Consider the following 27815-nt stretch of genomic DNA (forward strand, 5'->3'; position numbering starts at 1 on the left):
TTGAGCTCAGGCCATAGCTACTCAAACCAGCAGACCGTGAAGTCTGCTGCTTGCCGGGGGCTAAGATTCGCAATGTGACGGAGAGACTGCCGAGACTCATCAAGCCCTCGGATCGCTACCCCTTCCTGCTTCTCCACGTGGGCACCAATGATACTGCCAAGAATGACCTTGAGCGGATCACTGCGTACTACGTGGCTCTGGGAAGAAGGATAAAGGAGTTTGAGGCGCAAGTGGTGTTCTCGTCCATCCTCCCCGTGGAAGGAAAAGGCCTGGGTAGAGATCGTTGAATCGTGGAAGTCAACGAATGGCTACGCAGGTGGTGTCGGAGAGAAGGCTTTGGATTCTTTGACCATGGGATGGTGTTCCATGAAGGAGGAGAGCTAGGCAGAGACGGGCTCCACCTTACAAAGAGAGGGAAGAGCATCTTTGCAAGCAGGCTGGCTAACCTAGTGAGGAGGGCTTTAAACTAGGTTCACCGGGGGAAGGAGACCAAAGCCCTGAGGTAAGTGGGAAAGCGGGATACCGCGAGGAAGCACAGGTAGGAATGTCTGTGAGGGGAGGGCTCCTGCCTCATACTGAGAATGAGAGGCGATCAGCAGGTTATCTCCAGTGCTTATATACGAATGCACAAAGCCTTGGAAACAAGCAGGGAGAACTGGAGGTCCTGGTGATGTCAAGGAATTATGACGTGATTGGAATAACAGAGACTTGGTGGGATAACTCACATGACTGGAGTACTGTCATGGATGGTTATAAACTGTTCAGGAAGGACAGGCAGGGCAGAAAAGGTGGGGGAGTAGCACTGTATGTAAGGGAGCAGTATGACTGCTCAGAGCTCCGGTACGAAACTGCAGAAAAACCTGAGGGTCTCTGGATTAAGTTTAGAAGTGTGAGCAACAAGAGTGATGTAATGGTGGGAGTCTGCTATAGACCACCGGACCAGGGGGATGAGGTGGATGAGGCTTTCTTCCGGCAGCTCGTAGAAGCTACTAGATCGCACGCCCTGGTTCTCATGGGTGACTTTAAGTTTCCTGACATCTGCTGGGAGAGCAATACAGCAGTGCACAGACAATCCAGGAAGTTTTTGGAAAGCGTAGGGGACAATTTCCTGGTGCAAGTGCTAGAGGAGCCAACTAGGGGGGGCACTTTTCTTGACCTGCTGCTCACAAACCGGGAAGAATTAGTGGGGGAAGCAAAAGTGGATGGGAATCTGGGAGGCAGTGACCATGAGTTGGTTGAGTTCAGGATCCTGACACAGGGAAGAAAGGTAAGCAGCAGGATACGGACCCTGGACTTCAGGAAAGCAGACTTTGACTCCCTCAGGGAACGGATGGGTAGGATCCCCTGAGGGACTAACATGAAGGGGAAAGGAGTCCAGGAGAGCTGGCTGTATTTCAAGGAATCCCTGTTGAGGTTACAGGGACAAACCATCCCGATGAGTCGAAAGAATAGTAAATATGGCAGGCGACCAGCTTGGCTTAACGGTGAAATCCTAGCGGATCTTAAACATAAAAAAGAAGCTTACAAGAAGTGGAAGGTTGGACATATGACCAGGGAAGAGTATAAAAATATTGCTCGGGCATGTAGGAATGAAATCAGGAGGGCCAAATCGCACCTGGAGCTGCAGCTAGCGAGAGATGTCAAGAGTAACAAGAAGGGTTTCTTCAGGTATGTTGGCAACAAGAAGAAAGCCAAGGAAAGTGTGGGCCCCTTAATGAATGAGGGAGGCAACCTAGTGACAGAGGATGTGGAAAAAGCTAATGTACTCAATGCCTCTGTCTTCGCTAACAAGGTCAGCTCCCAGACTGCTGCGCTGGGCATCACAAAATGGGGAAGAGATGGCCAGCCCTCTGTGGAGAAAGAGGTGGTTAGGGACTATTTAGAAAAGCTGGACGTGCACAAGTCCATGGGGCCGGACGAGTTGCATCCGAGAGTGCTGAAGGAATTGGCGGCTGTGATTGCAGAGCCATTGGCCATTATCTTTGAAAACTCGTGGCGAATGGGGAAAGTCCCAGATGACTGGAAAAAGGCTAATGTAGTGCCAATCTTTAAAAAAGGGAAGAAGGAGGATCCTGGGAACTACAGGCCAGTCAGCCTCACCTCAGTCCCTGGAAAAATCATGGAGCAGGTCCTCAAAGAATCAATCCTGAAGCACTTACATGAGAGGAAAATGATCAGGAACAGTCAGCATGGATTCACCAAGGGAAGGTCATGCCTGACTAATCTAATCGCCTTCTATGATGAGATTACTGGTTCTGTGGATGAAGGGAAAGCAGAGGATGTATTGTTTCTTGACTTTAGCAAAGCTTTTGACACGGTCTCCCACAGTATTCTTGTCAGCAAGTTAAAGAAGTATGGGCTGGATAAATGGACTATAAGGTGGATAGAAAGTTGGCTAGATTGTCGGGCTCAACGGGTAGTGATCAATGGCTCCATGTCTAGCTGGCAGCCAGTGTCAAGTGGAGTGCCCCAGGGGTCGGTCCTGGGGCCGGTTTTATTCAATATCTTCATAAATGATCTGGAGGATGGTGTGGATTGCACTCTCAGCAAATTTGCGGATGGTACTAAACTGGGAGGAGTGGTAGATATGCTGGAGGGCAGGGATAGGATACAGAGGGACCTAGACAAATTGGAGGATTGGGCCAAAAGAAATCTGATGAGGTTCAATAAGGATAAGTGCAGGGTCCTGCACTTAGGACGGAAGAACCCAATGCACAGCTACAGACTAGGGACCAAATGGCTAGGCAGCAGTTCTGCGGAAAAGGACCTAGGGGTGACAGTGGACGAGAAGCTGGATATGAGTCAGCAGTGTGCCCTTGTTGCCAAGAAGACCAATGGCATTTTGGGATGTATAAGTAGGGGCATAGCGAGCAGATTGAGGGATGTGATCATCCCCCTCTATTCGACATTGGTGAGGCCTCATCTGGAGTACTGTGTCCAGTTTTGGGCCCCACACTACAAGAAGGATGTGGATAAATTGGAGAGAGTCCAGCGAAGGGCAACAAAAATGATTAGGGGTCTGGAACACATGACTTATGAGGAGAGGCTGAGGGAACTGGGATTGTTTAGTCTGCAGAAGAGAAGAATGAGGGGGGATTTGATAGCTGCTTTCAACTACCTGAGAGGTGGTTCCAGAGAGGATGGTTCTAGACTATTCCCTGTGGTAGAAGAGGACAGGACAAGGAGTAATGGTCTCAAGTTGCAGTGGGGAAGGTTTAGGTTGGATATTAGGAAAAACTTTTTCACTAGGAGGGTGGTGAAACACTGGAATGCGTTACCTAGGGAGGTGGTAGAATCTCCTTCCTTTTTTTTAAGGTCAGGCTTGACAAAGCCCTGGCTGGGATGATTTAATTGGGGATTGGTCCTGCTTTGAGCAGGGGGTTGGACTAGATGACCTCCTGAGGTCCCTTCCAACCCTGATATTCTATGATTCTATGATTCTATGACTCATGGTTTAAGGTCCACAACGCACCCATCGCTTGGAGGCACTCGGAACAGATTCTGCTTCGTTGACACCGGAGCCAGGCAGAGGTATATCTAGGGTGTAGGGTGACTTGGAGAAGCATCCATGTGTCGTGGGTTTACAGCACAGACCAGAGGGGAAGGCCAGAGCCATGGACTTCCTGCTGGCCCCTGGAATAGGACATCTCTATACAGCAGCAAGAGGACATTATTGCCAGCATCCTATGATGGCTGGAAGTAGCCTTGTAGAGCTCCTTGGGCTGGCACAGTGGAACGGACTCTGGGTGGGGAAGTGACATGCCCGCTGGGTCTGAGGGGGCAGAAGCCAAGGTGAGAGGAGGAGAAGTGGGGTGGAGAAGTATGGACCCAACCTTGGGCTCCTCCAATCTTTCTTTCCTCGCCGACACCCTCTTCCCCCTTGTCCATCAACAGCAACGAAGGATGAAGAAGACCATGCCTGCTTGCATTCCATCTGCCTGGCTCTGAGCCTCCAGCTTGGCTGGGTTTGGAGGCCGTTGCCTGGTTTTCCTGTGAACTTCAAGCAGCCATTGCCACCACAGACAGTTGGCTTGGAAAAGGACCAGCCAATGCTTCTCCCATGGGTGGCTTCGGTCGTACCTTCCAGGTATAGCGGTCAGTTTTCCAAAATAAATACGCCATGGTCTGTCCCTTCTCCATGACGGTTGATGAGGCAAGTTCGGGTGGGTTCTCCCACAGGTGCAGCAATCTCTCTCCCCAGGCCAGAGAAGGGCTGCTGGATGTCTCTCTCTGAGAAGGCACCCTAGATGAGCTATAAATGGTCCTTCAGCATTTGCTGAAGTCCTAACTGTGAGGCACCTGGATCAGATGCCAGGCCCAACTTCAGAGGGATGAGTAGAGAGAGACGTAGTGGGGAACCCACCTGCAACATGTGTGGTCCGCAGAACAGGATAACAACCTACTACTGCTACTAAACAATGAGAGTTACACCTGCAGCTCCATCTGTGATGTTGGCACTTAAGGTTGTGGCTTCAATCCCAGCTGGTGACCCAGCTGCTATATAACATGATGGTTCACACAGGATAACAACCTGCTACTGCTACCAGCTAATGGGCTTACTCCTGCAGCTCAGTTGGCTGTGTTCAATGATTATTAGCACTGACAGCTGTGGGTTCAAGCCCTGCTGATAACTTGGGGGGGAGCTTGTTTACATGAGAGGATAACAGCTTTCTACTGCTACCACACAGTGGAGTTACGTGGGGCAAAGTCCATGATTTTGGTCCTGAAGGTCATTGGTTCAGTCCCTTGTTCATGATGCACCATGGGAGGTTGTCACGTAAAGAGCTAGTCCAGGTGGGAGGTTAATAGCTTACTGCTGCTAATGAAGTTCATCTGGGATTTTGGTGGGTGCAATCCCTGCTGGTGGGAGGATAAGGGTAGACCCCAGGGGGTCAGCAATGGCTGACATGGGCGTCTCAGAAGTTGAGGCTCAGCAGGTTTTCAGAGAGCTTGTTCAGATCCCGGCTACAGGGCTCTCTGTGCAGGACGAAGTCCACCTTCTGGTCCTGACCCGTGAAGATCGTCAAGAGCTCCTGCCGAAGCCGCTCAGTCTCCCGCGGCTTCCGTACCACCTCCGCCTCCTCTCCCTTTTCCTCCTGCGGCTGTCTCCTCTGCCGCCGCTCCCCGGGGGGCTTCCTGTCCCGCAGCTGCAGCACCTCTGTCTGGGAGGCTGGCCGGCTGGGGGCGGGAAAGGGAGCCCCATGCCCCGCGAAGGAGTGGCAAGTGGGAGGCTTCTGCCTGCAGTGAGGAGCATTGAGGCAAAGTTAGCATCAGCTCCCAGCCACCCCCAGCCCCAAGCCTGACCCCCCAGATGGTTGGCAGTGGGACATGGATGCAGTTCCCAAGTCTGACCAGCAGGGCGCAGGCAGGCATTTGGCAGTCAAAAATGCCAGCCTTCAAGGGGAGGAATCAGCATCTCCTTAAAGGGATTTTGGCACATGGGGCATTTCTTCTCAGCTGAAGGAGGTTTGGCTGAGAGGGGTGGTTCCCCACATGACTAGGTACCTGAGGGGTTTCTGCAGGAATTCGTCCAAGGTGGGACCCTCTCGGCCCAGCGGGTCATCTGGAACCATGAAGATGTTCCCCACGAAGGTGAACTGCAGCAGTCTGAGAGGGAAGAAGAAGTTTAGAATCCCATTCGGGATTAGAGCCAGCACCCCATAGAGAGGAAAAGGCCTCGTGTCCCCTTCTCTGTCCCCCTGAGCCGGCTAGTTTCCTGCTCTGGGGCCAGGTTGGAGCTGGAGGGGAAAGGCCTAAGATCCCATTCCCACCCTGCTGAGCTAGCCAGTTCCCCTACCCTGGGCCTGGATCAGACTTGATGCCCCCCTAGAGGGGAAAGGCCCTGTGTCCCATTCCCCACCCCCTGAGCCAGCCAGTCTCTGCCCAGGAGCTGGGTGGGAACCAGCACCCCCTAGAGGGGAAAGGTCCCATGTCCCATTCCCTGGCCCCCTCACCTCTCTTTGATGATTCTGGTCCATTTCTTGGACTCCTGCATGAGGTCCCGGAGCTGGTCATTGGTGACGATGACTCCGTTAGTCTCCTCTGCCAGCCTGAGCATGAACCTAACCCAAAGGGGGCAGAGTGAGACCCCAGCACTCCAGGCCCTGCTCTGGGTTCCAGGACAAGGCTAACAGCTGGGTCCCAGGTGCTGGCTGTACCCAACACTGACCACAAGGTGGCGGCAGCACCACAGGACCATAGTCCCCTATAGGGAAGCAGTGTGATAATGAGGTGATGGGCATAAGGGGGTCCCTGTCTGCCTGCTCTAAGCAGGCTGCAGGTCTGGAGTGAGGGGCACCACGGAGCTGGGGGGTGGATGCCAGAGCTGGGATGGCAGGGATCCCTGGGTAAGGATTGAGAGGCCGCACAGAGCTATTTCATCCCCACCTCTGGAGCTCAGCCTTCAATTAACCCCCAGCTGCAGGGACTTTCTGCTTCACAGCCACCCCCTCGTTCCTCATGTGACCAGATAGGGGTGTAGCAGCCCCTCGCAGCTTGGAAAGCCCAGTGGGGGTGGACCTCCGAGGCCTGGCCCCTCAGCTCTCTGCCAGCTGGGCTCAGACAGCACCACATCGGTGGCTCCACTGAGTCCTCTGCTCCTGCAGGGGCAGCGTAGAGTGTGGGAGGGCTCCCCACATCAGGAGGGGGGCGGAGAGGGAGCCCCAGGTTTACCTGTCATCGTAGGATGTGATGCGCTTCCCAGCCACTTGGCGTGAGGGCGTCAGTGACAGCAAGCTCAGGTCCTGCAGCTGGGTCAGGAAATGTCTCTCTGGGGGAGGAGGGGAGATGGAGTCAGCAAGCATGGGGCTGGAGGACAGGGTGGGGCTTTAGGAAGTGGGATCTATGAGGGTGAGCATCAAGCCCTAGGGGGCAGGGTGGTATGGGGTAACAAGAGGCCCCGGGGGGCAAGCTCATGGCAGAGTAGCGAGGGGCCCCAGGGGGCAAGCTCATGGCAGGGTAGCAAGGGGCCCCAGGGGGCCAGCCTGGTGGGGTGGTGAAGGGCCCCAGGTGGCAGGCCCGGGCAATGTCATGCAGGGCGATAAAGCTCCATCATCACCCCACCTCCCTTCTTACCTTCCACCCTGGCAACCTTCTCCATCCTCCACTGTGGCACGAAGACCGTCACCTCCCGGTGCCCACGGTCCCAGAAATACTGCACAGCCAGAGCGATGCCCCGGCAGGAGAAGAACTGGTGTAAGCCGTGCCTACAGGAGGGACGGAAGGCGATGTTGAGGCATGGAGGTGCTGGCACTGGGTTCCCCTGGCACAGCGTTGGGCAAATAGGGGAAGAGGGGCCAATGCAATAGGACAGTCCTAGAATTCTGAGCTCTACGCCAGGTGTGGGAGAGGAATTGCAAGAACAAGGAGTAATGGTCTCAAGTTGCAGTGGGGAAGGTTTAGGTTGGATATTAGGAAAAACTTTTTCACTAGGAGGATGGTGAAGTACTGGAATGGGTTACCTAGGGAAGTGGTGGAATCTCCTTCCTTAGAGGTTTTTAAGGTCAGGCTTGGCAAAGCCCTGGCTGGGATGATTTCGTTGGGTACTGGTCCTGCTTTGAGCAGGGGGTTGGACTAGATGACCTCCTGAGGTCCCTTCCAACCCTGATATTCCATGATTCTATGAATTGGGGCTGGTTTGGTCCTGAAGCCAAATGATGCCTATGGACTAGTCAAGTATAGGGCCTTAGGAGACCTCAAATCCAGATGAAGCCCCAAGATCAAAGGCTTGATGTTCCGATAGGCTCCAAGACTAGACTAGGCTCCAGAAACCTGAGACTGGATTGTGCATAGGCCTCAAGACTACACTATCCCTCAGGACTCTAAGCTTGTGGTGACCTCAAGACATTCCTGTGGTGACCTCAAGAGTAGACTAGGCCCTAAGGCCTACAGACAAGTCAAGCCTATGGTCTTGGGGCCTAGGTTGGTCTTGAGGGCAGGAAAATCTAACATAGAATCCTGCGGCCTAAATTGATTTTGAGGTCTATGGTCAAGACAAACATAGAGTCTTGAGGCCTACAGGAATGCCAAGTCTAGGATCTTAGTCTGATCTTGGGTCCTATGGGGCAGATCAAACATAGAGATCTGGGGCCTGATCTGATCTTGAGGCCTGTAGGAAAGTGAAGCCTAGAGTCTTGGGGCCTGTTTGGGTTTTGAGGCCTAGTGAGGCCTACAGGAAAGTCAAGCCTACAGTCTTGAAGCTTAGCTGCTCTTAAGGCATATTGATGCTTAAAGGTACATCAAGCCTAGATTCTCCAGGCCTACTCTGGTCCTGAAGTCAATGGACAAGTCAACCATAAAATGCTGGGGCCTAGTCTGGTCTTGAGGCCTACAAGAAAGAAAAGGCCTTGAAGCCTAGTTAAGGTGTATTGAGGCCTGCAGGCAAGTTGCAAGACCTAAGTCAATAGGGTTAAGAGGTATTCAGCTGACCAAGCATCCTGGTTTCTTAGCTGGGCTCACCACGCACCATGCCCTAGGTCTCGGAGCAAGACGCAGCAACACAGGCTACTTACACCATGGCTACATTGCTGCCATCGATAATGACCCTCCTTAGGTTCTTTTTCCCTGGCGTGTTGGCCAAGATGAGCTTGAAGGGTGTCCGGATGGCTTCCTTAAACCGCTGGGCTCCGGTCACCATTGGCACTGGGCCTGCTGGCACTGGGTACACATCCTCAGCTGGCTGGCTCTCCTCGGCAGCCCATGCAGGGGAAGCTACAGGGGTCACATCCATGGGGAAATCAGAGCCTTCTGGGAGGGGAGGTGGGCCACGGACTCCTCTGTGGACAGGAGACCCTCCTTTCCTCCCCGGCTCACAGTGATGTTGACCCTGGGGATACTCCTTGCCATTCGAGAGGGCCGGCTCTCCATCTCTGCAGCTGCCTCTATCCTCCAGCCTAGTTTTAACCCCAGCCTCCTCTTGGTGGTTGGCTTTCTCGTTGAGCCTTCTCAGTAGGCCGGCCAAGGGGGCCCCTGTCCAGATCTCAGCCGGGATCTCGCTGGGTGAGTGGCCACAGTTGGCCGCTGCTGACTTGATGACCTCCAGCAGGTATTCGTGTTCATCTTGGGTCGTCTCTGGGGGCGGAGGAGGAGGAGAAGACGTCTCCCTTGCCCTGGACTCCTGAAAGGGCGCAGGGTCATGCCCCTGCTGGGAGGAGGAGGCCTGTTCCATCTGGACCCTGTCCAGGATTTTTGAGGGGGCTTCCCGCACACCACATTCCAATAGCACCTTCTTCACCACCCGCTCCTCGTAGCCCATGGTCTTGAAGAAGTTCAGCATGATCTTGAACTCCTTCTCCGTCCATGATGATGACAGGGCCCCAGCCGACTGTTCCTCCTCCTCCTCCTGGCTGCTCTCCTCCGGCCCCCTTTCCTCCACTTCTCTCATCCAGTCCTGGGTGCCGGGGAACATCAAGTCTTCTTGAGCCTGCTGGCTGCCGTCCAAACCTGGGATGGGTTTCGATGACCTCTTGTAAAGCACTGGCCTCTCGGAGGCCTCCTCCGCCAGCTTCTCCTCGTCCTGAGGACAGCCTGGGATGCCAGACCTGGAGCCCTGATGCCTGGTCTGGTCTGGAGGTCTACTGAGGTCAAAGAAGCCCTGGGGCCTAGCCCCACCTGTCGCTTTCGCTTCCCACCACTGCAGCTGGTCCCAATTGATACCTGGTGGCACCCATGCTCTATTTCTTGGTGTCCATTCCCCGACTTCCTCCTGGATGTCCCGCACTAGGCTGAGCAGCTCCTCCTTGAGTGGGGTGGGCAGGATAAGAAGGTCTATGGCATGCTTGTCATCGTGGGACTCCACCAGCTCCCGGAAGGCCTTCTTCACCAGAGCCTCCTGCTCCTCCGGCAGCCGTGGTGCCTTCTGGTATTTCTCCACGAACTCCTGGATGCGGCTCTGGGCCATCACGAAGGCTTCGGCTAGGCCTGAGACCAGCAGGGAGCCGGGGCTGAGCAGGACCAGGTTGGCAGAGGTCCCCTTAGTGAGACAGTCCAGGAAGAGACCTTGAGCTCCCACAAAGACGCACTGCATGTCCTTAGGGTAGCAGACTTTCTCGCTCAACTCCGGGCTGCAGAGCCCCTTGATATACTCCTGGAGGACACAACACAGGGACAGGGTTAGAACGGGCTATTGCGGGACACCGGCTTCCAAGAATGTGTCTTCTGCTGGCTGGAATGAGAACTTCTCACTGTGTATCATGAGCCCTGTACTACTCAGCGCTGGGCTGGGGCTTTATTCGAGGCAAAGATTGTCTGTGCAACACCTTGCACAACAAGGCCCTGATCTCGGTCGGAGTCTGTGGAGCGCCTGGCACAATACGGCCCTGATCTCAGTTGGGGTCTGTGGAGTGCCCAGAACAGTGGGGCCCTGATACATAATTATATGTTTGTATACAAACAAAATCTGCATTTAAATGAATATTTTTTAAGACGCAAAACCCAGCACTCAAAAGTTAGGAAATGCCAGAATAGCAGATGTCTGGGTAATCTTAACTCTGCCCCCTCCCACGCATACATCACCACACAGGTTTTAATTACACCATCACAGGTATCTATCTATCCTCATACAGACCCCCACTCTCTCTCTATCACTGTGTCCAGACAATCTCTACCATCTATCCATCCATGCATCCATACGCTCCCTATCTATCTATCCATCTATCTATCTCCATACACCCCACTAGTTGCCCTTATCACAATTAATAATGGCTACAAAGGGTGTGTGATGATGCCCCTCAACCCCTACCCACAGCCCCCTGCTGTCCGGAACTTAACTTGGCTGCCCCTGGTTGTGTCTAGTTGTACAAGATGGCAGGGTAATCGGGGTACAGTTGTGTAAAAGAGTAATCACAGTGCAAGAAATGTTAGGCAAAAGAGAATTTTGTGTGGTAAAAGGAAAAGGGGAGGAATGATGGGAACACTGAGCCTTGGGGTGGCTCTGGGGGATTAGATTGTTGCTTTGGTGGGTGTGCATGAAAACTCTGTGGGCATGGGGGAGGCAGTTACACCTTGTGTAAAATTAATTTGGCTAATATGATGTTATGGAGGTTAAACTATATGGAAGGAATGTGCATTTTCCCAGGACGTGTGGAGTGTCTATTGGAGAAGGGGTAAAAGAAATGCAAATAAAACATGGTACTTCATTAAAATCCTAATAGGGCTCCAAAAGGAGCCACAATAGGTTGTGCTTTCTTTTTCAGATCTGTGTGTTTTGGAGCAGGAGATGAAAGTGGAAAGTAATCAGAACTCTAGTGGAAGTGGAATGTTTCCCTTTTAAGACACTCTCTAAACTGCTAACAGCTTTGGATCCAAAAGCAAGCTAGTAAGCCTCTGTGTGTAAATGCAAATTACCTAGCTGATGGGCACAAAGGAGCTGCAAATAACAAATACATCTGGTCAGCAAACAAGCTACTAGAAGACTCAGATTATGGCCCTCCAGGAAAGGGAGGTGAAAAAAACAAGTCAAGTCTGAAAATAAGGGGGACAGGTTAACCTTAAGGGGTGTGTGTGTGTGTGTGTACAGTGTTAAAATCTGAAGCTGTGTCTCAGCTATTACCTGAGAATAAACTTAAAGCTTGGTACAGCAGAGAAACTATTGCAAACTTGGTCTGTTGTACAAGAGGGGAAACTGAGGTACACCATCTCATGAATTTCATAAATGATCAGTGAGTGAGGTAATTCACTAGCCTGACTATAGAACAAAATAAGGACAGCCTAGGGGTAATTCTTCTGTTTTTCCTGCAATTAGCAAGGAAATTTGTAAAAGAAAGTGGTATTATTATTAAGCAATAATCTGTCCCCACCAGGGGGGTGGAAATTGTTTCTTTTGTTTTTCAGACACTCTACAAGCAAGCTGGCGCCAGCGGAAGAATAACTCAGAATCTATGGATCTATGTTTTGTGTTGTTTGTCTGTGGTGTTTGTCTTGTTGCTAGCATTGTTGTGTTTTAATGAACAGAAAATCTCATGATGTGGGTGGGGGATGGCTTCAAAAGGCTGACCTTGGGGGGGAAGATGTGTATGGGAATGCAAAATGCTCAACTAGGAGGCCAGCATCTGTGTAATAGCTGCCGTGGTACCTGGAAATGGAATGGCAACTAAGGTGGCCCCCACAAGCCCTATGGAAATAATGAGAAGGGGAGGAGCTCACTGGGAATCAATGGAGGGGTGTGTAAAATAGTGTAAATCAACAGAAGATGTTTGGATGTGCCCCTCTCCTGCGACTATAGAGGAGCAGAATCAATGGCCTATGCAAGGGGTGGACAATTGGGTGTACTGTGTATAAGGTGTTTTGCTGGGAATGTACATCTTACTGGGGGCACAATTACACCAGCCCATAACCAAACTACACCCATCTACATGCTGCTATATGGACTTTGGTGCACAAATGGATCTGTGAATCTTATTGCTGTGAATAAGCCAGGGCTTACTGCCTGATTCCATACCAAGTGGTCAAGCTGGTTTGGACAATATCCCATTTCTCTGTGAACATTCAGTGGACTTATGATATGGACAAAAGCAAGCAAAACCTCCAGGGGCAGCTTGTTGCATCTGCCAGCAACTGGACACAAGATCGTGACCCCATCGAAGGAGGAGAGGCAGTGTTTTGGGGGTGTCTCGGATGTTGGACCATACTGCAGTGGTCAGGACTCAGTGTTGCTGTGGATTTTGTATTGTTAACTGTACTTGTGTTACGCTGCATAGGGATATAACCTATAAGTAATGTAATAAGCCCTCCAAACCTTGCAGTGTACTAGACAACCCGGACCCAACCTTCTCAGGCCCACTCTAATGGGAAGTCTGGAACACTAATTGGAATAGGTGTGGTATGCCCGTGCGAGAGAAGGTGCAGGGCACTAGACTACACAAGGGGCAGTGGGACAAATGGAATATCGACACCTTCCACCTTGATGCCTGGCCCTATCAGGAAATGTGTCGCCATATGTCCTATGCTTTTCCAGGGATACCTGGGCAGGAGGATCCCAAAAGAAAAAAAAGGGGTGGAGTGTTAGGATATAGATATTCAGGCCTGTCTGCAAAGGCCTGTACTTTAAGAATTTAGGTGTATTCTTATCACTTGGCTAGTTATAGAGGTATAAAAGAAAGAATCAAAATCACTGTCTGCTGGTGCAGGGTCCTTCTCTTACTGTGACAGTCTGAGGCCCTGTTCTTAGGCTAAGGCCTTTGGCTAAGCAGCAGAGGCAGCCATAAGCTGGGAAGCGACCGGTCACATCCTCACATTCCAATCTAGTCACATTGAAATAAGGTGCTATTGGGCTGTCAGGCACTATCAGGACAGGATTGTATTCCTATCACCTCCAGAGAAAGGGAAGTGCCTAGAAAATGTAAAAGGAAACTTAGTTTGGTAGCATCCTGTCTGGCAAGAACTCACTTATCAATAGCTGGGATGTGAAATCCTCACTTCTGTATTGTCTTGTCATTATAGTTCCCACTTTGCTATTGTTTGTCTGTATAATCTCTGTCTGGTTCTGTGATTGTTCCTGTCTGCTGTATAATTAATTTTGCTGGGTGTAAACTAATTAAGGTGGTGGGATATAATTGGTTACATAATCATGTTACAATATGTTAGGATTGGTTAGTTAAATTTCAGGAAAATGATTGGTTAAGGTATAGCTAAGCAGAACTCAAGTTTTACTATATAGTCTGTAGTCAATGAGGAAGTGGGTGGGTGTGGGAGATGGGAACAGGGAATGGGGGTAAGAAAATTGGAATCATGTTTTGCTAAAGGGGGAAATGGGAACAGGGAATGGGAGTAAGGAAGTTGGAATCATGTTCGGCTAAGGGCAGGAATGGGAACAGGGACACAGGTGTAAGGCTCTGTGGTGTCAGAGCTGGGAAGGGGGACACTAAGGAAGGAAACTGGAATCATGCTTGCTGGAAGTTCACCCCAATAAACATCGAATTGTTTGCACCTTTGGACTTCGGGTATTGTTGCTCTCTCTTCATGCGAGAAGGACCAGGGAAGTAAGTGTGTGAAGGAATAAGCCCCCTAACAGCCCCCACCCCCAGCTCTGCAAGTGCCCCTCACTCCTGACCTGCAGCCCCCTGCTAGCCCAGCCCTGGGCTTCCCCAGCTGCGTGTACTTCCTAAACCACTGTGTGCAAGCTGATCAGCACGTGGGCGTGACTGTGGGGAGGGAGGGAGAGAAGATGGTTATTTTGGCTGCAATTTCCCCCCCTGTCGGTTTCACGCCCGCAGCAGCAGAAGAAAAATTCCCTGCCGCTTTGGGTGGAATCGAAAGCAAAATCAGTCAGGGGTGTGTCCTGAAATACAATCACTTCCTAGGGTGCCGGAGAGTTATGGCAGGTCAGCTCCCTGTTGGGCAGGGTTCTCAAACTTTTGTACTGGTGACCACTTTCACACAAGACACCTCTGAGTGCGACCCCCCTTATCAATTAAAAGCACTTTTTCATATATTTAACACCATTATAAATGCTGGATGCAAAGCAGGGTTTGGGGTGGAGGCTGACAGCTCGCGACCCCCATGTAATCACTTCACGACCCCCTGAGGGGTCCCAACCCCCAGTTTGAGACCCCCTGCTGTAGGGGCTCCCACCTTTCAGAACAAACCAGAGAGAGTGACACTGGCAGACCAGGTGCCAGCTCGTGCCAAGGTCCCCAGGCCTCAACTGAACACTGACAAATAGAGGGCGGGCACCCATCTGGCTCCCCTGTGCATTAGTGTTGGTGATAAATTTGCTAGCCTGCCAGGATTGTCCTGGAGTTTCCAGGAATTAAAGATTAATCTTTAGTGAAAGGTTATGTTATGTGATGAAACCTCCAGGAATACGTCCAACCGAAATTGGCAACCCTACCTGGTGAAATCAGTATGAGGGTTCTAGGAATGTATGGAGACTTTAGGGGATGCTTGTGAGCCGCGGCCTGTGTTAATCTCACTTATAACACCAGTATCCCTGTTTGGGAGATCATATCTGCCCTGTAAATCACCAGGACAGGGACATGAATGGCTGTAAAATGCAGGAGGGCAGGGGCGAGACATGAACTAGGGCAAAATGCTGGGCTCCAACAGCAACCTCCTGTCCCGGCGTTGCCAGACAATCGTGGGACGTTAAAGAGACTGCAAGACTTTGCCCTTTGCTCTCCCCGCCTTATGAAGCAAGCCAGTGCCTCCTGTCAGCTGAGTTTCCAGCTCAGAGCAGAAGAGGGGGAAGGGAAGAAAAAGCCCTAAAAAGGAGGAGCTGTATCTTTATGCTGCTTAGACATGGTGGGGTGAGGATTACTAAGCACAAGCAAAAGATCCCCAGTGCTTGGCCTGGGCTAGCCCTGGAGGACATATAGAGCTGGCTTCTTATCGAAATGTCTATTACTTTTTGATACCTAGCCTGGAACTCATTGGTGTGCATGTGTCTACCTGCTTTACCCTTGTTTCCTTTTCCTATGTAATAAAACTGGATATAGTCTATTATAGGATTGACTACAAGGGTTGTCTTTGGCATGAGTTCTAAGATGCGATTGACCTAGGATAAGTGACCAGTTCTTTGCAGCTGGGAGGAAGCTGAATATTGCTGTGATTCTTGGGGTAAGGGACCATCTGTCACAAAGGCAGGCTCCCCGGGTGCTGAGACAGATTGGGGTACCCTAGGGGAACTCTCTGTGACTCCATGCTAAGGGTGTGATCGTGCCTGAGGAGTTCACACTTGAGAATCGATTGGTGACATCTAAGCACAGAACTCCCAGCCAGTCTGGGCTCTGTGCCTGGTTCCTAAGTTTGCTCTGAGGTTGCTACCACACTCTTGAACCGTTGAAGGACAAAGGGATATAAACACAGGACCAAATCCCCAATGGGCTGTGAATCAGTGTCACTCGACTGGGGATCTGCTCACACCAACTTCAATAGAGCGACGGCTTATTGACCCCAGCTGGGATCTGGCCCCATTGACTCCAATGGACATACGACCCATTGACTCCAGCTGGGATCTGGCCCCATTGACTATGGTGGGGTCCAGACTGCATAAATACTGGTTAAAAATTCATCAATCGATTTCAGAGGCAAGGAATGGTGGGAAGAGGCAGAAACTCAATGTTAGAACAACTGGTGCAGAACCCAGGGAGTGAGTGACAATCTTGAAGATGCAGGGTGTATCGAAATTCACTCACGGCAGAGACAGGTGTGGGGAGGTTTAGATGATATGAGTTAGCTACCAAATGTAAACACAGAGAGAAGCAAAGTCATGAGGTTGAACTACACACGGGATGTTGGTGGAGCTACACCCAGAGTTGTCATACACACAAGATGGTGTGAAACCTACTCACAAGGTGTTGGGACACACACACACACACTGGGGACGGGGGCGTTAAATTCCTTAGGGAGTGAATCCCTTTGGAATTGTAACACACCCACATGCAAGGTTGTGATACAAGGGGGGTGGGGGCTGTATGTGTATTAAACCCCTTTAGTGTTATCTCACACTCACGGTTGTGATACATCCCACACACACACACATCGTGCTGTGCTCTGCACCCCTGCTGGTTTGTGATCAGTATCGACGGCCATGGTTGGTTAGTATCCACATGTGATATATTTACACAGGCGGGGTTGGGACACATGCACACGCACGGTGAGTGTGTTACGGTTATACGCACACTCACTGGTTGCTACTGTACACAGTCTGAAGGTGGATTTATGTTTCTGCACAAAAGCCAGAAAAGGTTGGCCATTTTACAAAGAGCTTAGAAATAGTGGAGAGGAGTTTTGGCTGGACAGACAGATGGATGGATGGACAGGGTGTGTGGAAGGGTGGGTGGATGGATGGGTGGAGCACCATGGATGGATGGACAGAGTAGGTGGAGGGCCGTGGATGGATGGATGGACAGGGTTTGTGGAAGGGTGGGTGGAGGGCCAAGGATGGATGGATGGATGGATGGATGGATGGATGGATGGATGGACAGGGTGGGTGGGTGGAGGGCCATGGATGGATGGATGGGTGGATGGATGGACAGATGGATGGACAGGGTGGGTGAATGGGTGGGTGGAGGGCCGTGGATGGATGGATGCATGGACAGGGTGGAGGGTTGTGGATGGATGGATGGATGGATGGATAGATGGATGGACAGGGTGGAGGGCTGTGGAAGGATGGATGGATGGATGGATGGATAGATGGATGGACAGGGTGGGTGGATGGGTAGGTGGAGGGCTGTGGATAGATGGATGGATGGACAGGGTGGAGGGCTGTGGATGGATGGATGGATAGATGGATGGACAGGGTGGGTGGATGGGTAGGTGGAGGGCCGTGGATAGATGGATGGATGGATGGATGGAGACAGTGGAGGGCCGTGGATGGATGGATGGATAGATGGATGGAGACAGTGGAGGGCCGTGGATGGATGGATGGATAGATGGATGGACTGGGTGGGTGGAGGGCCGTGGATGGATGGATTGATGGATGGACAGGGTGGAGGGCCGTGGATGGATGGATGGACCCAGTGGGGGGCTGTGGATGGATGGATGGGTGGATGGATGGACCCGGTGCAGGGCCATGGATGGATGGATAGATGGATGGACCCAGTGGGTGGGTGGAGGGCCGTGGATGGATGGATGAATGGATGGATGGATGGACAGGGTGGAGGGCCGTGGATGGATGGATGGGGGGATAGATTGATGGACGGGGGGGTGGATGGAAGGGTGGAGGGATGGATAGATGGATGAAGGGGTGAATGAAAGGTGGACGGATGGAGAGGTGTATGGGGGATAGAAAAATATATATCTAGCTAGAAGGGTGTGTATGGTGATAGATAATTAGAGGAGGGATAGAGGGCATGGGCAATGGGGGTGTGGGAGGATGTGTGTGTGTGTTGGGAGCGTGGGGAAGTGTCTGAGGATGGGTGTGCGTTTATGGGGATGGGGAGATGGGGGTGTATGTCGGGGGTTGGGGGAATGGATGAGGGTGTCAGGGGATGGGTAAGTGTTTCGGGGGATGTGAGACAGGAGCATGGGGGAATGGAGGCATGGGGGGGTTGAGGAGATGGATGGAGGTCTGCGGGGGTGTGAGGGGATGGGGAGGTGTGGGGGGGGTGGATTAGGAGTGGAGGACAAGGGGTGTATTGGGGGATGGGAGTGTGGGGATATCAGGTGTCATAAATATAAAGGGAAGCGTAAACACCTTTAAAATCCCTCCTGGCCAGAGGAAAAATCCTCTCACCTGTAAAGGGTTAAGAAGCTAAAGATAACCTCGCTGGCACCTGACCACAATGACCAATGAGGAGACAAGATACTTTCAAAGCTGAAGGTGGGGAAAAACAAAGGGTCTGGGTCTGTCTGGGTGATGCTTTTGCCAGGGACAGAACAGGAATGGAGTCTTAGAACTTAGTAAGTAAGCTAGCTAGAGATGTGTTAGATTATGATTTCTTTAAATGGCTGAGAAAATTTTGCTCTGCTCTAACCGGATACCTATGTTCTCTGATAGTGATTGTCAGCCTACAGAAAAATCCTTTAAAAAAAAAAACCTAACACCTTTGTCTCCAGGTAAACAGACAGAAAACCCCTCTAGTTGCTCTTAGGTTAAAAAAAAAAAAAAAAAAAAAAAAAAACTTCTTCCAGTCTCTGAAGACTAGTGAATTTCCCTGCAGAAGATTAACTACCCTGCCTTTAGGTAGAGAAAACTCCAGCTCACCCAAGACAATCCCCTGTTGTCTCTGCTCTGGCCCCCAAGCAGAGACAAAAAAACCTCTAACTGCTTTCAGCTGAAAACCTGCTTTCCAGCAGCCCAAAGGGAAAAAAAAATATTTCCTTTTCAAATCTGTGCTTCTGATTCAAAAAATCTCAAATTGATCTCAAAATGATTTCAAGGTAATCCCACCACTCTGCCACCATGTCAAGGTTCCTTCCCCACTCTGAACTCTAGGGTACAGATGTGGGGACCTGCATGAAAACCCCCTAAGCTTATTCTTACCAGCTTAGGTTAAAACTTCCCCAAGATACAAACTATTTTACCTTTTGCCCTTGGACTTTATCGCTGCCACCACCAAACATCTAATAAATATATAACCGGGAAAGAGCCCGCTTGGAAACATCTTTCCCCCCAAAATCCTCCCAAATCTTACACCCCCTTTCCTGGGGAAGGTTTGATAAAAATCCTCACCAATTTGCACAGGTGACCACAGACCCAAACCCTTGGATCTTAAGAACAAGGAAAAAGCAATCCGGTTCTTAAGAAGAATTTTAATGGAAGTAAAAGAATCACCTCTGTAAAATCAGGATGGTGAATACCTTACAAGGTAATTAGATTCAAAACACAGAGAATCCCTCTAGGCAAAACCTTAAGTTACAAAAAGACACAAAAACAGGAATATCAATTCCATTCAGCACAGCTATTTTCTCAGCCATTTAAAGAAATCATAATCTAATGCATCTCTAGCTAGATTACTTACTAAGTTCTCAGACTCTATTCCTGTTCTGTCCCCGGCAAAAGCATCACCCAGACAGACCCAAACCCTTTGTCCTCCCCCCCCCAGCTTTGAAAGTCTCTTTAGTCTCTAAGGTGCCACAAGTACTCCTTTTCTTTTTGTCTCCTCATTGGTCATTGTGGTCAGGTGCCAGCGAGGTTATCCTAGCTTCTTAACGCTTTACAGGTGAAAGGGTTTTTCCTCTGGCCAGGAGGGATTTTAAAGGGGTTTACCCTTCCCTTTATATTTATGACAGCGGGCGTGGGGGGAGATGGACGTATGTCGGGGGATGGGAGTGTGGGGGTGGCAGGGGTGGGGGGCTGTCGGGGGATTGGGGATGGGAGTGTGGGGGTGGAGGAAGATGGGGGGTGTCGGGGGATGGGGAGATGGGGGTGTGTCTGGGGATGGGAGTGGGGGGTGGCGGGCGTGGGGGTATGTCGGGGGACGTGGGGGTGGGGGGAGATGGGGGATGGGAGTCGGGGGTGGGGGAGATGGGGGTGTGTGAGAGGGGATGGCGGACGGGAGAGTGGGGGTAGTGGGCATCGGGGGTATGTCGGGGGACGTGGGGGGAGATGGGGGTGTGTCTGGGGATGGGGGATAGGAGTGGGGGGTGGGGGAGATGTGGGTGTGTGAGGGGGGATGGCGGATGGGAGAGTGGGCGTAGTGGGCATCGGGGGTATGTCGGGGGACGTGGGGTGGGGGGAGATGGGGGACGGGAGTGTGGGGGTAGCGGGCATGCGGGGAGATGGGGATATGTCGGGGGATGTGGGGGTGGGGGGAGATGGGTCTGGAATAAGGGATGGGGGACGGGAGTGTGGGGGTAGCGGGCATCAGAGGTATGTCGGGGGACGTGGGGGTGGGGGGAGATGGGGGATGGGAGTCGGGGGTGGGGGAGATGGGGGTGTGTGAGAGGGGATGGCGGACGGGAGAGTGGGGGTAGTGGGCATCGGGGGTATGTCGGGGGACGTGGGGGGAGATGGGGGTGTGTCTGGGGATGGGGGATAGGAGTGGGGGGTGGGGGAGATGTGGGTGTGTGAGGGGGGATGGCGGATGGGAGAGTGGGCGTAGTGGGCATCGGGGGTATGTCGGGGGACGTGGGGTGGGGGGAGATGGGGGACGGGAGTGTGGGGGTAGCGGGCATGCGGGGAGATGGGGATATGTCGGGGGATGTGGGGGTGGGGGGAGATGGGTCTGGAATAAGGGATGGGGGACGGAAGTGTGGGGGTAGCGGGCATCAGGGGTATGTCGGGGGACGTGGGGGTGGGGGGAGATGGGGCTGGAATGGGGGATGGGGGACGGGAGTGTGGGGGTAGCGAGCATGCGGGGAGATGGGGGTATGTCGGTGGACATGGCGGTGGGGGGAGATGGGGCTGGAATGGGGGACGGGAGTGTGGGGGTAGCGGGCACGCAAGGAGATGGAGGTATGTCGGGGGACAGGGGCATGGGGAGAGGCGGGGGTGTGTCGGGGAGAACCCAGCAGCCCCCCGTTACCTTTGCTCTCTGCAGGTCCTGCTGGGGACCCTGCAGCTGCAGCCAGCTCTGCCTGGCGCTCATGGGGGCGCAGGGGGGGGCCTGCCTGGCGTCCAGCACCCCCAGCACGTTGAGCTCCACGCCGAAGAGCCGCTCGATGCGGGGCCACTGCTCTGTGACAGCTGCCTGGGCCTCCTCGGGGACTGCGAACTCGTCCAGCGCCCCCATCGCCGCGGCGCCCATCTCCATGGTGCCGCCTGGCGCCACGGCGCCCACCTCGGCCTGCCTGGGCCACAGGGGGGAGGGGTTAATTACGGGTCATCGTTAATTCACGGGGGTGCGGGTGGTGGGCAATGCGGGCGCTGGGCAGGCAGGGGAGGGGTGAGAGGCAGGTGAAGAGACTTGGCTGGCCAGGGGCGGAGGGGGGGGCTTAGATTTTGCATTGGGGACGCAGGCTACCCCCTAGTCTTGCAGTGCCTCCCCATAATGCCCCAAGAGGGCTCCCACAATGCACTGGGAGCAGCTTGGCACAGCGCAAAGGACCGTGGGAAACAGGGACAAAGACTCTGGCTCCCACAGTGCACTGGGCTAAGGCAAGCGCCGACCGCTGGGCTCTCTCCGCCATGACGATGTACCCCCGCTGAGCTACCGCCCACCTTGTCTGAATACCAAAGAGCGCCAGACCCGAGCATCACAACCAACTCTTCCCAGACAGGAAGGGGAATAAACTCTGGATCAAGCTCTAAACCAGCCCAGCGACTCCAGTGTAAACGCTCTGATCTTCGTTTCATGCTCCGGATGGTTCCCAGCTCACCCAGATCAGCCATTCTGGGAGCCAGCTAAAGGCGTGGGTTTAACCCGGGTCAGAATCACTGTGCACGCGTGTTCCTACCTGAGTTTCAAACGTTTCTGTAGTGCTGGCTTGGGTCTTTGGGCGCTGCTAACAAAGATATATATAATAATTAATAGATGAGATATTACACGTTAATAATACTGCAAGATAACACTAAATTATGAATTCCAAATTATACATAATTGATCATAAATACCCAATAATCATAATAGTTAACATACAGTATGTAACGATGAATTATAAATAGTAACTAATGAATTGTAAATAATCAGTGATAATCACAATAATTAATCTACAGCACATAATACCAATGAATTACAAATAATATATAGGTTTCAGAGTAGCAGCCGTGTTCGTCTATATTCGTAAAAAGAAAAGGAGGACTCGTGGCACCTTAGAGACTAACCAATTTATTTGAGCATAAGCTTTCGTGAGCTACAGCTCACTTCATCGGATGCATTCTGTGGAAAATACAGGGGGGAGATTTATATACATAGAGAACATGAAACAATGGGTGTTACCATACACACTGTAAGGAGAGTGATCACTTAAGGTGAGCTATTACCAGCAGGAGAGCGCGGGGGGGGAGGGGGGAACTTTTGTAGTGATAATCAAGGTGGGCCATTTCCAGCAGTTGACAAGAACATCTGAGGGACAGTGGGGGTTGGAGGGGGGGAAATAAACATGGGGAAATAGTTTTACTTTGTGTAATGACCCATCCACTCCCAGTCTCTATTCAAGCCTAAATTAATTGTGTCCAGTTTGCAAATGAATTCCAATTCAGCAGTCTCTCCTTGGAGTCTGTTTTTGAAGTTTTTTTGTTGAAGAATTGCAACTTTTAGGTCGAAAGAGATTGAAGTGTTCTCCGACTGGTTTTTGAATGTTATAATTCTTGACGTCTGATTTGTGTCCATTTATTCTTTTACGTAGAGACTGTCCAGTTTGACCAATGTACATGGCAGAGGGACATTGCTGGCACATGATGGCATATATCACATTGGTAGATGTGCAGGTGAACGAGCCTCTGATAGTGTGGCTGATGTGATTAGGCCCTATGATGGTATCCCCTGAATAGATACGTGGACACAGTTGGCAACGGGCTTTGTTGCAAGGATAGGTTCCTGGGTTAGTGGTTCTGTTGTGTGGTGTGTGGTTGCCGGTGAGTATTTGCTTCACGTTGTGGGGCTGTCTGTAAGCAAGGACTGGCCTGTCTCCCAAGATCTGTGAGAGTGATGGGTTGTCTTCAGGATAGGTTGTAGATCCTTGATGAGGCGCTGGAGAGGTTTTAGTTGGGGGCTGAAGGTGAGGGCTAGTGGCATTCTGTTCCTTTGTTTGTTGGGCCTGTCCTGTAGTAGATGACTTCTGGGTACTCTTCTGGCTCTGTCAATCTGTTTCTTCACTTCAGCAGGTGAGTATTGTAGTTGTAAGAGTGTAAGGGGACACCATCATAGGGCCTAATCAAATCAGCCACACTATCAGAGGCTTGTTCACCTGCACATCTACCAATGTGATAGATGCCATCATGTGCCAGCAATGCCCCTCTGCCATGTACATTGGTCAAACTGGACAGTCTCTACGTAAAAGAATAAATGGATATAAATCAGACGTCAAGAATTATAACATTCAAAAACCAGTTGGAGAACACTTCAATCTCTTTGGTCACTCGATTACGGACCTAAAAGTTGCAATTCTTCAACAAAAAAACTTCAAAAACAGACTCCAAGGAGAGACTGCTGAATTGGAATTCATTTGCAAATTGGACACAATTAATTTAGGCTTGAATAGAGACTGGGAGTGGATGGGTCATTACACAAAGTAAAACTATTTCCAGATGTTTATTCCCCCCCTCCACCCCACACTGTTCCTCAGATGTTCTTGTCAACTGCTGGAAATGGCCCACCTTGATTATCACTACAAAAGGTTCCCCCCCCCGCCCCCGCCCGCTCTCCTGCTGGTAATAGCTCACCTTAAGTGATCACTCTCCTTACAGTGTGTATGGTAACACCCATTGTTTCATGGTCTCTATGTATATAAATCTCCCCACTGTATTTTCCACAGAATGCATCCGATGAAGTGAGCTGTAGCTCACGAAAGCTTATGCTCAAATAAATTGGTTAGTCTCTAAGGTGCCACGAGTCCTCCTTTTCTTTTTGCAAATAATATATAATAAATCTAAAATAAATAATAATCATATTAATATACAATGCATTATAGAGAGTAATTAATGAACTACAAAATATATGCTCATTCTTAATTAATAATAATTAATATACAATACACAATAACGATGCATTAGAAATAGTAATTAATGACATAAATAATTGCTCATAATAAACACATTATAATATTCACAATAAATATACAGTCCATAATAATGTTGAATTAGAAATGGTAACTAATGATATATAACCAGTCTGACTAAATAAATGGAATAATCACAATGATTAAATTATTATACAAGGCATAATAGCAATTATAAATAGCTACTAGTGAATTATAAATAAGATAATATGGCTCATAATGAATGATACCAGAGCGCATGAAGGGGGTACAAGTTTGGTGTGTGACCCGTAATCCCTGGCTCTTCCAAGAGGGTCAGGATTGTCTTCCCCATTGTACAGATGGGAAAATGTAGTCACCCAAGGAGAAGGGATTTGCCCAAGGTGAGCCAGCAGGCCCGTAGCAGAACCAGGAATAGAACCCAGGAGTCCTGGTTCCCAGCGCTCTATCCCCTAGACCCCACTCCCCTCCCCGCGCCAGGGACAGAACCCAGGAGTCCTGACTCCCAGCCCCCTTCCCCCATTCTACCCCCTAGACTCCACTTCCCTCCCAGACCTAGGGATAGAGCCCAGGGGTCCTGCCTCCCGTCCCCATCCCCATCTCCATCCGCTCCCCCCACTCCCTCCCCGCGCCAGGGACAGAACCCAGGAGTCCTGACTCCCAGCCCCCTCCCCCCATTCTACCCCCTAGACTCCACTTCCCTCCCAGAGGCGCGGATAGAACCCAGGAGTCCTGCCTCCCATCCCCCCATCCGCTCCCCCCCCCACTCCCCTCCCGGAGCCGCGGATAGAACCCAGGAGTCCTGACTCCCAGACCCCCCCCAGGATCGCACTCACCAGAGCCCGGGTCCGGGCTGCCCCGAGCAGGCTGCGGGCGACGCAGCCAGGCGGAAGCGCTGAAGGCGGCTCCACCCCGCGGGGCCCGGAGCGGGCGGGGGAGGCTCCAGCTGCTGCGAAGTTTCACTTCCCCCGGCCCTTGTGTCTGCCGGCCCCTGCCCCTGACCTGCCCCCGCCCGGTGCCCCCCTCCACCGGCCCCTGCCCCTGCCCCTGCCCCCGCCCGGTGCCCCCCTCCACCGGCCCCTGCCCCTGCCCCCGCCCGGTGCCCCCCTCCACCGGCCCCTGCCCCTGACCTGCCCCCGCCCGGTGCCCCCCTCCACCGGCCCCTGCCCCTGACCTGCCCCCGCCCGGTGCCCCCCTCCACCGGCCCCTGCCCCTGCCCCTGCCCCTGCCCCCGCCCGGTGCCCCCCTCCACCGGCCCCTGCCCCTGACCTGCCCCCGCCCGGTGCCCCCCTCCACCGGCCCCTGCCCCTGACCTGCCCCCGCCCGGTGCCCCCCTCCACCGGCCCCTGCCCCTGCCCCCGCCCGGTGCCCCCCTCCACCGGCCCCTGCCCCTGCCCCTGCCCCCGCCCGGTGCCCCCCTCCACCGGCCCCTGCCCCTGACCTGCCCCCGCCCGGTGCCCCCCTCCACCGGCCCCTGCCCCTGACCTGCCCCCGCCCGGTGCCCCCCTCCACCGGCCCCTGCCCCTGCCCCCGCCCGGTGCCCCCCTCCACCGGCCCCTGCCCCTGCCCCCGCCCGGTGCCCCCCTCCACCGGCCCCTGCCCCTGCCCTGCCCCCGCCCGGTGCCCCCCTCCACCGGCCCCTGCCCCTGCCCCCGCCCGGTGCCCCCCTCCACCGGCCCCTGCCCCTGCCCAGTGCCATGTGCCCACCTCCACCAGCCTCTGCCCTGCCTGGTGCCCCCCTTGGCCAGCCCCTGCCCCTGCCCGGTGCCAGGCGCCCCCCCCCTCCAATCGGCCTCCGCCCTGCCAAGTGCCATGAGCCCCCCTTTGTCTACTTCTGCCCTGCCTGGTGCCCTGTGCCCCCTCCACTGGCCTCTGCACCCTGGCCCCATGGCTAGCTGTGCCCATACAGCCTCTGCCTGCCTGTTCATCCATCCACAAACCCATCCCTCCATCCATCCCCCTAGCTCTCCATCCATATGCTCCTTTATCCTTTCATCCATCCACCCTGCTATCCATCCATCCACCACTTTATCTGTCCATCCATCCACCCTTATGTATCTATCCATCCACCCGCCCGCCCCCATCTATCCATCCCCAAGCCCTCTATCTCTCTATCCCATCCATCCATCCATCCATCCACCGCTTTATCTGTCCATCCATCCACCCTTTATGTATCTATCCATCCATCCGCCCCGTCTATCCATCCCCAAGCCCTCTATCTCTCTATCCCATCCATCCATCCATCCACCGCTTTATCTGTCCATCCATCCACCCTTTATGTATCTATCCATCCATCCGCCCCGTCTATCCATCCCCAAGCCCTCTATCTCTCTATCCCATCCATCCACCGCTTTATCTGTCCATCCATCCACCCTTTATGTATCTATCCATCCATCCCCAAGCCCTCTATCTCTCTATCCCATCCATCCATCCATCCATCCATCCACCGCTTTATCTGTCCATCCATCCACCCTTATGTATCTATCCATCCATCCCCAAGCCCTCTATCTCTCTATCCCATCCATCCATCCATCCATCCACCGCTTTATCTGTCCATCCATCCACCCTTTATGTATCTATCCATCCATCCGTCCCCGTCTATCCATCCCCAAGCCCTCTATCTCTCCATCCATCCATCCACCGCTTTATCTGTCCATCCATCCACCCTTTATGTATCTATTCATCCATCCGCCCCCCTGTCTATCCATCCCCAAGCCCTCTATCTCTCTTTCCATCCATCCATCTCCACAAACACCCATCCATCTGCCCCAGTTTCTGTCTGTCCCATGCAGCCCATCTATCTGGCCCCACACACTCTCTCTGGCTGTCACTGCTCTCCCCACCCCCCTAGAGGCCCCCTCCCGCCACTGCCCGGCCCAGCTGGGAAATTCCAGGTTGTGACACGGGGCGAGGCAGGGGCGGGGACCGGCTCTGGCCGGGGAAGTGGGTTTGTGCGGCTGGCTCTTTGTATGAATGGGAGGAAAGTCTGAGGCTTCCAGCCTCCCCCCTGCCAGGTGTGGCTGACTCATATCTTCTGAGCCCCTCCGCAGAGATCAGGCCCCCCTTTGTGCCCGGTGCTGCACGGACCCCAACTGAGATCAGCCCCCTCCCCCCCACGTTGTGCCCGGTGCTGCACGGACACAGTCCCTGTCCCGAAGAGCTCAAAGTCTGAACAGACACAGGGTGAAAGGGGAAACTGAGATAGAGAGGGGACAGGACTTACCCCAGGTCTCATAGCAATTCCGTGGCAGAGCTGTGTGCTGAGTCCCAATCACCTGTCCTATGCACCTGATCCAGCCAGTGGCTTCCAGCTTCCTGAGGGCGGGGCCAGGCTATGAACTTCCATTCATCCCTCCCCCAGCCCTGCCCTCTCTTAACCCTTTGTGAACTGCCCCAAAGGGGCCGTAGTGAGATGGACACGTTTCTACTGTCGGGCTTTGTAGACTATCTGCAAGGAAGTGTTCACCCACCCACTGAAATGCAGCCAGCTCTGGGGTGGGGCAGTTGGGGAACAGCTCATTAAATCTCACTCTCCTCCCAGAGGTGGCATGGAACCCAGGAGTCCTGACTCCCAGACTTGCTGCTCTAACACTAAACTCCACTCCTCTCCCAGAGCTGGGGAAAGAATCGAAGAGTCCTGGCTCCTGACCCTGCTGCTCTAACCGCTAGACCCAATTCCTTTCCCAGAGCTGGGGATAGAACCAGGAGTCCAGACCCTCAGTCCAGTCCTCTACCTACCACACCTCACTGCTAATCCCTTTAGTTTCCTCTTTCATTCCCAATTCTTACCCTTAAAA

The 27815-nt window shown here is 52.7% G+C and overlaps 1 protein-coding gene across 7 annotated transcripts; it reads right to left on the reverse strand.

Moving 5' to 3' along the window:
- Window positions 1–3022: 3022 nt before the first annotated feature.
- KHNYN (KH and NYN domain containing) lies at window positions 3023–27332 on the reverse strand. 7 transcript variants are annotated; one of them, XM_084645374.1, is made up of 9 exons: window positions 24855–24917; window positions 21778–21822; window positions 20907–21167; window positions 8511–10084; window positions 7075–7205; window positions 6673–6769; window positions 5955–6062; window positions 5506–5607; window positions 3023–5238 (listed from the first exon to the last, which is right to left on the reverse strand). In XM_084645374.1, exons 3-9 carry the CDS (start codon window positions 21132–21134, stop codon window positions 4917–4919), a joined length of 2562 nt encoding a protein of 853 aa, XP_084501500.1. In that variant the 5' UTR covers window positions 21135–21167; window positions 21778–21822; window positions 24855–24917; the 3' UTR covers window positions 3023–4916. The 7 variants fall into 7 exon arrangements, with proteins under 7 accessions (XP_084501500.1, XP_084501497.1, XP_084501494.1 ...); XM_084645371.1 differs by having other exon boundaries at window positions 20907–21171; XM_084645368.1 differs by lacking the exon at window positions 24855–24917 and adding an exon at window positions 27242–27332 and having other exon boundaries at window positions 3024–5238; window positions 21778–21825.
- Window positions 27333–27815: the final 483 nt, after the last annotated feature.

This window comes from Lepidochelys olivacea (assembly GCF_965140295.1).
Source record: "Lepidochelys olivacea isolate rLepOli2 genome assembly, chromosome: 13".
NCBI lineage: Eukaryota > Metazoa > Chordata > Testudines > Cheloniidae > Lepidochelys > Lepidochelys olivacea.

What these genes read in the sequence shown, in the direction of transcription:
- KHNYN (XM_084645368.1), bottom strand. An exon ending in AGGACCTGCAGAGAGCAAAG is followed by an intron (nt 10,085 to 20,906) that starts GTAACGGGGGGC and finishes TGTGTCCTCCAG; the next exon opens with GAGTATATCAAGGGGCTCTG. An exon ending in GGCAGCAATGTAGCCATGGT is followed by an intron (nt 7,206 to 8,510) that starts GTAAGTAGCCTG and finishes TCCCTCCTGTAG; the next exon opens with GCACGGCTTACACCAGTTCT.